Source organism: Muntiacus reevesi, chromosome 17 (genome assembly GCF_963930625.1).
Source record: "Muntiacus reevesi chromosome 17, mMunRee1.1, whole genome shotgun sequence".
Lineage (NCBI taxonomy): Eukaryota > Metazoa > Chordata > Mammalia > Artiodactyla > Cervidae > Muntiacus > Muntiacus reevesi.
In genome coordinates, this window is record NC_089265.1 from 49,792,555 (window position 1) to 49,807,466 (window position 14,912).

Sequence of the window (14,912 nt, forward strand, 5' to 3'; positions counted from 1 at the left end):
ATCTGAAATAGGTCAGCTGTAATTCCATCACCTCCACTAGCTTTGTTTGTAGTGATTCTTTCTAAGGCCCACTTGACTTCACACTCCAGGATGTCTGCCTCTAGATGAGGGATCACACTGTCATGGTTATCTGGGTCATTAAGTTCTTTTTTGCATAATTCTTCTGTGTATTTTTGCCACCCCTTCTTAATATCTTCTGTTTCTGTTAGTTTCACAGCATTTCTGTCCTTTGTTGTGCCCATCTTTGTGTGAAATGTTCCCTTGGTATCTCTAATTTTCTTGAAGAGATCTCTGGTCTTCCCATTCTATTGTTTTCCTCTATTTCTTTGTGTTGATTCCTGAGGAAGGCTTTCTTATCTCTCCTTGCTATTCTTTGGAACTCTGCATTCAAATGGGTATATCTTTCCTTTTTTCCTTTGCCATTTGCTTCTCCTGTTTTCTCAGATGTTTGTAAGGCCTCCTCAGACAGCCGTTTTGCATTTTTACGTTTCTTTTTCTTGGGGATTGTTTTAATCACTGCCTCCTGTACAGTGTTACGAACCTCCATTCATAGGTTTTTTACTCAATCAGATCTAATCCCTTTAATCTATTTCTCATAATCATAACGCATTTAAGTCATTCTTCAAGTCTGAATTTTCAATAAGTCACTCATGATCTGAGCCATAGTCAGCTCTCAGTCTTGTTTTAGCTGACTCTAAAGAGCTTATGCATCTTCAGCTGCAAACAGTATAATCAACCTGATTTTGAAATTGACCATCTGGTAATGTCCATGTGTAGAGTCGTCTCTTGCATTGTTGGTAAAGAATGTTTTCTTTGATCAGTGTGTTCTCTTTGCAAAAGTCTAGTAGCCTTTGTCCTGCTTCATTTTGTACTCCATGGTCAAACTTGCTTGTTACTCCAGGTAACTCTTGACTTCCTCCTTTTGCATTCCGTTCGTCTGTGATGAAAGGGACATCTTTTTGGCATGTTAGTTCTATAGGTCTTGATAGAACCATTCAAATTCACTTTCCTTCAGCATTAGTAGTTGGGGCATAGACTTGGATTACTGTGATATTGAATGGTTTGCTTTGGGAATGAACTGGGATCATTCTTTTGTTTTTGAGATTGCACCCAAGTACTGCATTTCGGACTCTTGTTGACTTTGAGGGCTACTGAGGATTTCTGAGGGATTCTTGCCCACAGTAGTTGATATAATGGTCTTCTGAATTAAATTCTCTCGTTTTGGTCTCATGTTCAGTCATCTCCTATTTGACCACTCCTTGCCGAAGGAGGAGATATTTCTCCAGTTCTTACTGTTAGAACTTGGTCAAATTCCTGGGGGTATATATCAAATTATTTGGGTCCTCCCTTTGGCTGGCTCCCTCTAGAGTTTTTAACTCTCAGTTATCTACACTAACCTCTCCTGCAGTTCATCAGATACAGTTTAGGTTTCCCAGCCTTGGTTCTGGTGTCCATGCTATCTTCCTTTGGCAGGTCTCTGCTCTGGTAAGTCATGACTGTCTGTCTGTCTCTCCAGTCTTAGGAGCAGTGGTTTACCCTGTGTCCTCCCCTCTTATATATCCAAGAAGAGTTTTTGGTTTTTCAGTTCTTTTTACTTGTTAGTATGGAGTGGTAACTTAAAACTCCTTTCATAGGGAACCGGAAACCCCAAACCCTTCAAAATTGCTTAATCTAGAAATCAACATGTGAATAGAATTCTTTGTGAGTTAATCTTTGTCAGTTTAGATCAAATAGCTGTGTATTTTCTTTGTTGTGCATGGAACAGAGTAGCAAGAAATGCAGAGTGAAATTTTTTTTATTTTACTATTTTTAATTTGAAAAATACTTTTAAGATTATATTGATAATTTTTTTCCTATCTTTTCTTCATGCAGATTTGAAACCAAAATAGATTCATTTCATGTTACTGGCTTACCAGATAACTCAACAAAACCCCGCCTCCTGTCTTCATTAGATGATGCTGCATCACTCTTGAAAATTATGTTTGAGATAAATCCTTTAGATGAAACTGTTTCTCAGAGGTGTATCATAGAAGCTGAACCTTTAGAAATGTTATATGATGCAGTAAGCATTTTTTGCAATTCCTAAGTTTTAATATATTTCTATTTGCCTTGAGTTTGTCCTCATGTTATTGATACTTATTTTAACAGAGAACAGTGAATAGTATAGTAGAATTCTTCAGACCTCCAAAAGAGGTAAATCTAGCACAGCTGACTTCAATAACTTTGACAAAACTTGAAGAATTTCGTGATAAGACAGCAACAGGTAAATGCCAGTATTATTGTTGTTTTATCATTTACTAAAGTTTGAATCATGTTATACTGATTTTAGTATTCTTTGAGTTTATATTTCTAGACTAGATACAGTTGAAACTTAGTCTGGTACTTTTATATATTTAAATTCAAATAGAATGATAATTATGTCTTACACTTTAGAAAGGTCTGACCTTCGAACCACATTCATGTTAATTGCAAAGTTTTGTTAGGGTTTTTGAAATACTGTTTATGACAGAAACTGACCTATATTTTCCTTTCTTGTAATGACTTCCAGATTTTAGTCTATTGGTCTCAGAACCTAGAAGTTCCACCCTTTTTTTTTATTATCTTGGAGAGTTTGTATAAGATTGGGTCTCATTTTTTTTTTTTTTTTTTTCAGTCTTTGGGCTAGGAGGTTTCTTTGGGAACAATTTTAAATTAGAGATTCACTTTTAAAAAATATAGGTGACTATAGAGATGATCTCTGTGGTTTTTAACGGTTTGTAATTTGTTGAGACTTGCTTTCTGGCTCAACATATGGTAATGTTTAAAATGTTCCATATATGTTTGAAAAGTATGTACTTCATGTCTTCTGTATCCTTAGTAGATTTTTTTTTCCCTTTTCACCATAGTCTAGCAGTTATTTAGAGAAGTACATGAAAAACACATCAGTGTCTATGTAGATTTGTATATTTCATGTGGATCTGTAATTTTCTGCTTTATAAATTTTGTTGCTAATTAGGTACATACAGAGATAAATTTTTCCTGTGAAACAAATCTTATCTGTATGAAATTTTGAATATTTTTGGTAATGCTTTAATTTTTCAATATTCTTTTCATTCTGATTTTAGTATAGATATTCTAGGTTTCTTTTGGTTGTAATTGTCTGCCATATGTTTTTTTATTCTTCTACCTTCTTGTCCCCTTTATGTTTAGTTCTAGGTGTGTCATTTAAACAACATATATGAGGTGTTTTTCAAGCTGTGATACTCAGTCTTTTCTGTTTCTTGGCTGTTTTTTTGCCTGCCTCTGGATAAATTATAGCATTGTTTCCTCCGCTCCCACCCTTGTACCGTTTGGAACCTAAACATCCCTCTTTACCCCCTTCTCCTGCCCTCAGTGTTTTGCACCATCAGGGTCTTTTCCAGTCAGTTGGCTCTTTCTATCAGGTGGCCAAAGTATTGGAGGTTCAACTTTAGCATCAGTCCTTGCAATGAATATTCAGGGTTGATTTCCTTTAGGATTGACTGGTTTGATCTCCTTGCTGTCCATGGGACTCTCAGGAATCTTCTGTAGCACCAAGTTTTTCTCAGAGACATTCTTTGCGTTCTCTTATGGGTAGGTTTTAGGGAGAGGGAGATTTAATTTTAGTATGTATCTTTTAGATCCCAGATTTATGAGAACTCCTACTGGACTCTGTTTTTTTGTCATCTGTTCCCTATGCTCTGTGAGACTATGGAAAGGAGTTCCAAAGTTTACCAAGTGCAGAGCATGGTCTCAGGATAAAATTTTTTTGGTTCCCTTTGAAATCTGTTGACTGACTCTTTCACTTTGATTTTCCACTTGATAGATGCTTACTCTCTTGCCTCCTCTTAATGTTTTTAGTAAGTTTCATTTTCATTGCTGTTTGTTTTGCTCTGTGTCTCACAATTTTTATTGCTTGAAGTGAAAGAAAAAGTTTGGCTACCTACTTATTGATGTTACCAGGATATAAACTCTAGTTAAATGTTTTAATATAAGTTGAAAATGTTATTTTAGTTAAAATTCATTGGGATAGATTCATCTGTTTTTATAGAAAGCTCTGGTTGCTTATTTTGGTTTACATATGGTTTTCTTGAAGATGATTTAGTAATTGAAAATTTTTCATTGTCTCAAGTAATATAAAGGTTGAGTTCATTGTTCAGTATGGCAGATATAGCTGTGTTAATTTCACAAATTGGGGAGAATTATAGAGATTCTGATATCACAGTTATGAATAACTATGTCATGGAACTTAATTTTTTTAGATGCGTATCTTCCAAGTTTTACCCAATTGAGTTTATGGATCAAAAATTCCTTTTTGAAGTATTATAGTTTTATACTTGACTAATATTTAATGAGGAACGTACACATTGACTTTATATTGAAAACAAGATTGCTCAAGATTATTTTAAAATTAATACTAACTTCACATTATTTTTAAATTGTGTTACTAATTCATGTGTTTGGTGATTCTCTGTTTCTGGAGTAATTTGTGAACATTATTCATTGTAAAGATTTAAATTTTCTTCAGGTCTGGTATATATTATTGAAACACAGAAAGTTCTGGATCTCAGAATTAACTTGAATGCTTCATATATCATTATCCCACAAGATGGTATCTTTAGCCCTACGTCAAATCTCCTTCTTTTGGATCTTGGACATCTCAAGGTATATACTACTATTAAGTATTTTATATGTCTTTTGTGATATTACTTTGTTTAAGATGTGTTTTGATTTATAGATGTTTGATTTGGTAAATTAATTTTTAGCTTAGTACCAGAAATTAAGATTTGAGAAAGCCTCCCTTTGTAACAAATAAAGTGGTTTCATTTTATTAGGTAGTTTTCTACATTTCTTATATGAAAATGACCGATTGAATGCTGAAGGTCAGAGGCGAACCTAAGAATTACATTTGTAAAATTTGAGAGTAATGCTTGAGGAGTTTATTGTCTTTTCAATTTAAATTTATTACTTGATCAATTAAAATGTATAGAGTAGGAGGAAGTTCTCGAAGTCATCAAATGTATTTTCATCCTTCTGAAATTTGTTGTGTATATACTTTAAATATTGACATTTCAGTATTTGTATTAAATAGTCCTATAATTGAGAGATGGTTTTCTTTCATTTCCCTTCCTGTTCAGTTATGTATGTTTTTTCCATCAGTTTTGAGTAGAGAATACTTTTTTCTGTGTTTCCGCTTCTATGCTGTTCAATGTGGTATCCACTTGTATTTATTTAAATTGATTAAAGTTTTTTTAAAATTCAGTTCCTTAGTTATACTTTAGCCACATTCCAGCATTTAGTAGTCATAAATGGCCTGTGGCTACTGTATTAAAACAGGTGGAGAACGTTTTTATCATCATAGGAAGCTCAGTTGGGAAGGAGTACTCCATATCATTAAATGTAGAGGACTAGCTAACAGTTTAAGACCCAAGAGGGATAGATATGGAATGCTCTTTCTGGCTACCTAATAAGTGTGTGTCTTTCCTTGATATTGACATTCTCCTTTATGTATTTTTTTACTCCTCGGTTAGTAATTATGTAGACACTGCTGGATTTACATTTATAATAAAATTTTATACAGCTAATAATTCATATTTGAACTTCTTTATGGATTTGGTTCATGGGCAATGTGGTATAGTGGAAATAGCCAGTGGAAAGGTATAGTGGTCAAAAGTAACGGTGTATCTTTAGTTTTTTGACCTTAGGCAATTTGCATAACCTTTTGCCTAAAATTTGTTACTTTCAAACAGATAGTCAATTTTGACTGTGTACTTCAAATGAACTGTGTAAAATAGAGGGGAAAATGTTATAATAAAAAACACATATATGCATGTGTGTGTGTATGTATATGAATGAATGGGTGAATAAAATCTTTATTTTCTACTGTAAAATGATTTCCAGGATACTTGAGTGAAAAAAGTAGTATGCAGAGTATAGCATGAAAGAGTTATGTAACTATAACTTGCTTGAAAAGTGAAGGTAGCTCAGTTGTGTCCGACTCTTTGTGACCCCATGGACTTTACAGTCCGTGGAATTCTCCAGGCGAAAATACTGGAGTGGGTAGCCTTTCTCTTCTCCAGGGGATCTTCCCAACCCAGGGATTGAACCCCAGGTCTTCTGCATTGCAGGTGGATTCTTTACCAGCTGAGTCACAAGGGAAGCCCAAGAATAGTGGAGTGGGTAACCTTTCCCTTCTCCAGGGGATCTTCCCAACCCAGGGTTAAAACCTCAGGTCCCCCTCATTGCAGGTAGATTCTTTACCGGCTGAGCCACAAGAGAATCCCAAGAATAGTGGAGTGGGTAGCTTTTCCCTTCTCCAGGGGATCTTCCCAACCCAGGGGTCGAACCCCAGGTCTCCTGCATTGCAGGTGGATTCTTCACCAGCTGAGCCACAAGGGAAGCCCAAGAATAGTGGAGGGGGTAGCCTATCCCTTCTCCAGTGGATCTTCCTGACCCAGGAATCAAACCGGGGTCTCCTGCATTGCAGGTGAATTCTTTACCAATTGAGCTATTAGGGAAGCCCTTTGGGGTTGCATAAATGGCAGAGATGGAATTAAAATTCAGGTTTCAGTTCAGTCGCTTATTCATGTCCAGCTCTTTGTGACTCCATGGACTGCAGCATGCCAGGCCTCCCTGTCCATCACCAACTCCCAGAGTTTACTCAAACTCATGTCCGTTGAGTCGATGATGCCATCCAACCATCTCATCCTCTGTCGTCCCCTTCTCCTCCCGCCTTCAGTCTTTCCCAACATCAGGGTCTTTTCCAGTGAGTCAGTTCTTCACACCAGGTGGCCAAAGTATTGGAGTTTCAGCTTCAGCATTAGTCCTTCCAATGAATATTTGGACTTATTTTCCTTAGGTTGATATCCTTTCTGTCCAAGGGACTCTCAAGAGTCTCCTCCAACACCACAGTCCAAAAGCATCAATTCTTTGGCGCTCAGCTTTCTTTATAGTCCAACTCTCACATCCATACATGACTACTGAAAAAAAAAACATAGCTTTGATTAGACAAACAGACCTTTGTTGGCAAAGTGATGTCTCTGGTTTTTAATATGCTGTCTAGGTTGGCCTCTTTTGGACTCTTTTGTTGACTATGATGGCTACTCCATTTCTTCTAAGGGATTCCTGCCCACAGTAGTAGATATAATGGTCATCTGAGTTAAATTCACCCATTCCAGTCCATCTTAGTTTGCTGATTCCTGGAATTTTGATGTCCACTCTTGCCATTTCCTGTTTGACCACTTCCAATTTGCCTTGATTCATGGACCTAATATTCCAGGTTCCTATGCAATATTGCTCTTTATACCACTGAACCTTGCTTCTATCACCAGTCCCATCCACAACTGGGTGGTGTTTTTGCTTTGGCTCCATCCCTTCATTCTGTCTGAAGTTATTTCTCTACTGATCTCCAGTATCATATTGGGCACCTACCGACCTGGGGAATTCATCTTTCAGTGTCCTATCTTTTTGTCTTTTCATACTGTTCATGGGGTTCTCAAGGCAAGAATACTGAAGTGGTTTGTCATTCCCATCTCCAGCGGACCACATTCTGTCAGACCTCTCCACCATGATCCGTCTGTCTTCGGTGGTCCCACACGGAATGGCTTAGTTTCATTGAGTTAGACAAGGCTGTGGTCCATGTGGTCATATTGGCTAGTTGTCTGTGATTGTGGTTTCAGTCTGTCTGCCCTCTGATGCCCTCTCTCAGTGCCTACCTCTTACTTGGTTTTCTCTTATCTTGAATGTGGGGTATCTCTTCATGGCTGCAAAAGAGTTCAAAATGCAGTACTTGGATGCAATCTCAAAAATGACAGAATGATCTCTGTCTTTCCAAGGCAAACCATTCAATATCATGGTAATCCAAGTATATGCCCTGACCAGCAGTGCTGAAGAAGCTGAAGTTGAACAGTTCTATGAAGACTTACGAGATCTTCTAGAACTAACACCCGCAAAAGATGTCCTTTTCGTTATAGGGGACTGGAATACAAAAGTAAGAAGTCAAGAAACTCCTGGAGTAACAGGCAAATTAGGCCTTGGAGCACAGAATGAAGCAGGGCTAAGGCTAACAGTTCTGCCAAGCGAACGCACTGGTCATAGCAAACACCGTATTCCAACAACACGAGAAAATACACATGGACATCACCAGATGGTCAACACCGAAATCAGATTGATTATATTCTTTGCAGCCAAAGATAGAGAAGCTCTATACAGTCAACGAAAACAAGACTGGGAGCTGACTGTGGTGCAGATCATGAACTCATTGCCAAATTCAGACTGAAATTTAAGAAAGTGGAGAAAACCATTAGATCATTCAGGTATGACCTAAATCAAATCCCTTATGACTATACAGTGGAAGTGATAAATAGATTTAAGAGACTAGATCTGATAGAGTGCCTGATGAATTATGGATGGAGGTTCGTGACATTGTAAAGAAGACAGAAATCAAGACCATCACCAAGAAAAAGAAATGCAAAAAAGCAAAATGGTTATCTGAAGAGGCCTTACAAATAGCTGTGAATAGGAGGGAAGTGAAAAGCAAAGGGGAAAAGGAAAGATATATCCATTTGAATGCAGAGTTCCAAAGAATAGCCAGGAGAGATAAGAAAGGCTTCTTCAGTGATCAGTGCAAAGAAATGGAGGAAAACACTAGAATGGGAAAGACTAGAGATCTCTTCAAGAAAATTAGAGATCCCAAGGGAATGTCTCATGTAAAGATGGGCTCAATAAAGGACAGAAACGGTATAGACCTAACAAAAGCAGAAAATATTAAGAAGAGGTGGCAAGAATACACAAAAGAACTGTACAAAAAAGATCTTCACGACCCAGATAATCACAATGGTGTGATCACTCACCTAGAGCCAGATATCCTGGAATGTGAAGTCAAGTGGGCCTTAGGAAGTATCACTGTGAACAAAGCTAGTGGAAGTGATGGAATTCCAGTTGAGCTATTTCAAATCCTGAAAGATGATGCTGTGAAAGTGCTGCACTCAATATGCCAGCACATTTGGAAAACTCGGCCACAGGACTGGAAAAGGTCAGTTTTCATCCCAATGCCAAATAAAGGCAATGCCAAAGAATGCTCAAACTACCGCACAATTGCACTCATCTCACATGCTAGTAAAGTGATGCTTAAAATTCTCCAAGCCAGGCTTCAGCAGTACATAAACCGTGAACTTCCAGATGTTCAAGCTCACTTTAGAAATGGCAGAGGAACCAGAGATCAATTTGCCAACATCTGCTGGATCATCGAAAAAGCAAGAGAGTTCCAGAAAAGCATCTTCTTCTGCTTTATTGACTATGCCAAAGCCTTTGACTGTGTGGATCACAATAAACTGTGGAAAATTCTGAAAGAGATGCGAATACCAGACCACATGACCTGCCTCTTGAGAAACCTGTATGCAGGTTAGGAAGCAACAGTTAGAACTGGACATGGAAAAGCAGACTGGTTCCAAATAGGAAAAGGAGTACGTCAAGACTGTATATTGTCACCCTGCTTATTTAACTTATATGCAGAGTACATCAAGAGAAACGCTGGGCTGGAGGAAGCACAAGCTGGAATCAAGATTGCTGGGAGAAATATCAATAACCTCAGATATGCAGATGACACCACCCTTATGGCAGAAAGTGAAGAAGAACTAAAGAGACTCTTGATGAAAGTGAAAGAGGAGAGTGAAAAAGTTGGCTTAAAGCTCAACATTCAGAAAACTAAGATCATGGCATCCAGTCCTATCACTTCATGGCAAATAGTTGGGGAAACAGTGGAAACAGTGACTGACTTCATTTTTCTTGGGCTCCAAAATCACTGCAGATGGTGATTGCAGCCATGAAATTAAAGGATGCTTACTCCTTGGAAGGAAATTTATAACCAACCTAGACAGCATATTAAGAAGCAGAGACATTACTTTGCCAATAAAGGTCCATCTAGTCAAGGCTATGGTTTTTCCAGTGGTCATGTATGAATGTGAGAGTTGGACTATAAAGAAAACTGAGCACTGAAGAATTGATGCTTTTGGACTGTGGTGTTGGAGAAGACTCCTGAGAGTTCGTTGGCCAGCAAGGAGATCCAACCAGTCCACCCTTAGGAGATCAGTCCTGGGTGTTCATTGGAAGGACTGATGTTGAAGCTGAAACTCCAATACTTTGGCCACCTGATGCGAAGAGCTGACTCATTTGAAAAGACCTGATGCTGGGAAAGATTGTGGGCAGGAGGAGAATGGGACAACATAGGATGAGATGGTTGGATGGCATCATTGACTCAATGGACATGGGTTTTGGTGGACTCCAGGAGTTGGTGACGGATAGGGAGGCTTGGTATGCTGTGATGCGTGGGGTCATGAAGAGTCTTACATGACTTAGTAATTGAGGTGAACTGAACTGGATTGGCTGTAACTCTTCTTCCAAGGAGCAAGCATCTTTCAATTTCATGGCTGTAGTCATCATATGCAGTGAATTTGGAGCTCCAGAAAATAAAGTCAGCCACTATTTCCACTGTTTCCCCATCTATTTGCCATGAAGTGATGGGACCGGATGCCATGATCTTAGTTGTCTGAATGTTGAGCTTTACGCCAACCTTTTCACTGTCCTCTTTCACTTTCATCAAGAGTCTCTTTAGTTTTTCTTTATGATAATAATATAATATAATAATAATATAATATCTTCGGTTATTGATATTTCTCCTGGCAGTCTTGATTCCAGCTTGTGCTTCATCCAGTAGTGTTTCTCAATGATGTACTCTGCATATAAGTTAAATAAGCAGGGTGACAATATACAGCCTTGTCTTACTTCTTTCCCTATTTGGAACCAGTCTGTTGCTCCATGTTCAGTTCTCACTGTTGCTTCCTGACCTGCATACAGATTTCTCAGGGGACAGGTCAGGGGGTCTGGTTTTCCCATCTCTTTCAGAATTTTCCACTGTTTGTTGTGATCCACACAGTCAAAGGCTTTGGCATAGTCAATAAAGCAGAAGTAGATGTTTTTCTGGAACTCTCCTGCCTTTTTGATGCAGGTGTCAGGTATACTAATATTTAATTCTGGACTCTCACTTATCATTATGAATTTATCTAAATATCTTGTGATGCCATGGAAATATTTTGTAAGATGTATTTGTGTCTTTATGTTGTTTTTTAGTAAAAAGTCTTCTTAGCAGATTAAAAAAAATTTAGATGTATTATTTACTAGAACTGGCTTTGTTCCCCCTTTTTAATATAAATGTTTAGGAAATACAACTTATTATGTAAAAACTTACTTTATACCTTGCCTTCTCATTATATATGTCATGGATAAAGGTGTTTTTAATTATCTTACAATGTATGTCAGCTTGTGAGTTTATCTTTTCCTGTTAAGTTTTTATAGTATAGTCTAAAACATAAAAACTTTGTATTTTCATTTGAAGTAATTTGCATATTCTAAACTAGTAAAATTAACTTCAAGGTGACAAGTAAAATTCGTTCAGAAATACCAGATTTAAAACAAGGTGGAGCCAATCGTGAAGAGATAATGCACAGAGCTTATGATTCCTTTGATGTTCAGCTTACAAGCATACAGTTGCTTTTCTGCAGAGTTGGTAAGTACACAAGGGATTATTTGTTTGTTGATTCATTTTGCTGAAGTGATTAAAATTAGGATTTTAGACAGTTTCTCTGAAGCCTTTGGTACAAAATATGTTAGACCTTTTATATTTTTGAATTAGAAGTAATAGATTTTTCCCAGGAGTGGTATCTCAAGTAGGAGAAATTTTACCATTCAGGAGACATTGTCAATATCTGGAGACATTTTTTGTTGTGAGAAGTAGGGAGTTTGGGCACTACTACTATCTGTCCTTCCCTGGTGCCTCAGACAGTCATGGAATCGGGTTCAATCTCTGGGTCAGGAAGATCCCCTGCAGGAGGCAATGGCAGCCCACTCCAGTATTTTTGCCTGGAGAATTCCATGGACAGAGGAGCCTGGCAGGCTACAGTCCATGGGGTCACAGAGTCAGACATGACTGAGTGACTAACACTTTCACTTTCCTGTTAAAATATAGTCTGAAGCAGAAGAAGGAAAATGAAGAGGGAAAAGAATTTACTTGCTGATTATGTATACTTGAGAATATGGCATTGAGATCATCTAGATGTAGGAAGATTTCCTCATATCATGCATTGTATAAAGTAGCAATGGTAATTTTAGGTTCAGTGTGTTTTTTAGTTATGCTTTCTTTAAGCATGTACTGTTCTCTGTAATTAGGTGATAATTGGAAAGAAGCACGGAAACTCAATGTGTCTGCACAGCACATCTTGGTGCCGATGCACTTCAGCGTGGAGCTCTCCAAGGCCATGGTTTTCATGGACATCAGTATGCCCAAGTATGTATGATCTATTTCATGTGTTCGTAAATTTTCTTATGTAGCTAAGAAATACCATGTTTCATTGATTTTTTTTTTTTGTAGTACAATATATATAACAAAATTTACCATTTTAAGTGTATAATTTTGTGGTATTATTAAGTCCATACACACTTTTTCCTGACCACACTACCGTCTGTCTCTAGAAGTTTATCGGATTCACAAACTGGAACTCTACCCATTAACTAATAATGTTCCACTTTCTCCTCCCAGAAGTCCATGGCAGTCATCATTTTCTGTTATTTATCTATGAATTTGACTAGGTATTTTGTGTAAGTGGAATCATACAATATTTCTCCTTTTGTGCTTGGTTTATTTCATATAGCATAATGTCTCCATGTTGACCCATGTTGTAGTATACATCAGAATTTCATTTTTTAAAAAATTTTTTATTTTGTATTGAAGTATACCCAGTTAATAGTGTTTGATAGTTTTAGGTGAATAGCAAAGGGACTCAGCCATACATATACATGAGGATTTAATTTGTTCTTGAAGCTTAATTTCATTGCACATATATGTCGTTTATTGTTTATCCATCTATATGTTGATGGACATTTGTTTATTATAATAATGTTGCTGTGGACATTGGTGTACAGTATTCTGTTGGTGTCCCTGCTTTAAATTTCTTGGATAGGTATCCAGAAGTAGAATATTGGATTATTCTATTTTTAATTTTTTGAAAAAAACTCCCCTACTGTTTTCTCTAGCTACTGCACTATTTTATAAACCCATCAGCAATGTGAAAAGTTTCCAACTTTTCTACCTCTTCACCAACACTTGTTATTTTCTTCTTTTTAAAAAAAATAATAGTGATTCTAACAGGCGTGAGTAGTATTTAATTATAGTTTTGAATTGCATTTTCCTAATGATAAGGGATGTTGAACATATTTTCACATTCTTCTGGCAGTTTACATGTTTCTTTAGAAAAATGTCTATTCAAGTCTTTTTGTTGTTCATTTGCTAAATCGTGCCTGGCTCTTTCTGACCCTTTGGACTGTAGCATACCAGGCTTCCCTGTCCTTTACTATCTCTGGTAGTTCACTCAATCTCATGTCCATTCAGTTGATGTTGCCATCCAAACTTCTCATCTTTGTCACCTCTTTCTTCTTTTGCCTTTGATATTTCCCAGCATTAGGGTCTTTTCCAATGAGTCAACTCTTTGTATCAGTTGGCCAAAGTATTGGAGCTTCAACTTGCATCCATCCAGTAAATATTCAGGGTTAATTTCCTTTAGGATTGACTGATTTGATCTCCTTTCTGTCCAAGGGACTCTCAATAGTCTTCTCCAACACCACAGGTCAAAAGCATCAGTTCTTTGGCACTCAGCCTTGTCTATGGTCCAACTTTCACATCTGTTCATGACTAATGGAAAAACCATAGCTTTGACTGTATGGACCTTTGTCAGCAAAGGGATGTCTCTACCTTTCAATATGCTGTCTAGATTGTCATTGCTTTTCTTCAAGGAGCAAGCATCATTTAATTCCATGGCTGCAATCCACTGTCTGCAGTGATTTTGGAGATGAAGAAAGTAAAATTCTCCACTATTTCCATTTTTTAACTGTCTATTTGCCATTAAACTATGAGACTGGATGGCATAATCTTAGTTTTTTGAATGTTGAGTGTTAAGCCAGCTTTTTCAGTCTCCTCTTTCACTTTCAAGAGGCTGTTTAGTTCCTCTTTGCTTTCTTCCATTAAGGTGGTGTCATCTGCATATCTGAAATTATTGATATTTCTCCTGGAAATCTTGATTTCAGCTTGTGATTCATCTAGCCTGGCATTTCACATGATATACTCTGCATATAAGTTAAATAAGCAGGGTGACAATATATAGCCTTGACCTCCTCCTTTCCTAATTTTGAGACAGTCCATTGTTCTATGTCTAGTTGTAACTATTGCTTCTTGCCTTGCATACAGGTTTCTTTGAAGGCAGGTAAGGTGATCTGGTATTCTCATCTCTTTCAGAATTTTCCAGTTTATTGTGATACACACAGTCAAAGGCTTTGACATAGTTAATGAAGCAGATGTTTTTCTGGGATTCTCTTGCTTTTTCTATGATTCAACGGTTGTTGGCAATTTGATCTCTGGTTTCTTTGCCTTTTCTAAATCCAGCTTGTACCTCTGGAAGTTCTCAGTCCACATACAGTTGAAGCATCGCTTGAAGGACTTTGAGCATTGCCTTCAATTCAAGTCCTTTGTGTGTGCTCTGTCACATAAGTTGTGTCCATCTCTTTGCAACCCCGTGGATTATAGCCCACCAGACTCCCCTGTCGTGGAATTTTCCAGGCAAAATTACTGAAGTGGGTTACCATTTTCTTCTCCAGGGGATCTTCCAGACCCAGGGATCAAACTTGCATTTCCTGCGTCAGCAGTTGGATTCTTTACCACCACACCACCTCACCCATTTTATTATGTGGTTTGTGTTTTTTGTTGTCAAGTTGCAGCAAATTTGTTTTGTTTTGTCCTTAATACTTTCTGGGATATTAACTCCCTGTTAGATAAATGAGTTGCAAATATTTTCTTTTGTTTCTGTATTGTC

At 37.4% G+C, this 14,912-nt stretch overlaps 1 protein-coding gene across 3 annotated transcripts in view; it reads left to right on the plus strand.

Annotated features, from left to right (window-relative positions):
• VPS13A (vacuolar protein sorting 13 homolog A) overlaps positions 1 to 14,912 on the plus strand; it is a 253,920-nt gene that overhangs the window by 63,554 nt on the left and 175,454 nt on the right. For all 3 annotated transcript variants that reach the window (XR_010659536.1, XM_065908329.1, XM_065908328.1), the window contains exons 18-22: positions 1,873 to 2,062; positions 2,149 to 2,263; positions 4,526 to 4,662; positions 11,428 to 11,560; positions 12,220 to 12,337. Coding sequence is in view for 2 of the 3 variants with exons in the window: in XM_065908329.1 (XP_065764401.1) it covers positions 1,873 to 2,062; positions 2,149 to 2,263; positions 4,526 to 4,662; positions 11,428 to 11,560; positions 12,220 to 12,337 (693 nt within the window). In the remaining variant the exon portion in view is untranslated. The remainder of the gene's footprint in view (positions 1 to 1,872; positions 2,063 to 2,148; positions 2,264 to 4,525; positions 4,663 to 11,427; positions 11,561 to 12,219; positions 12,338 to 14,912) is intronic.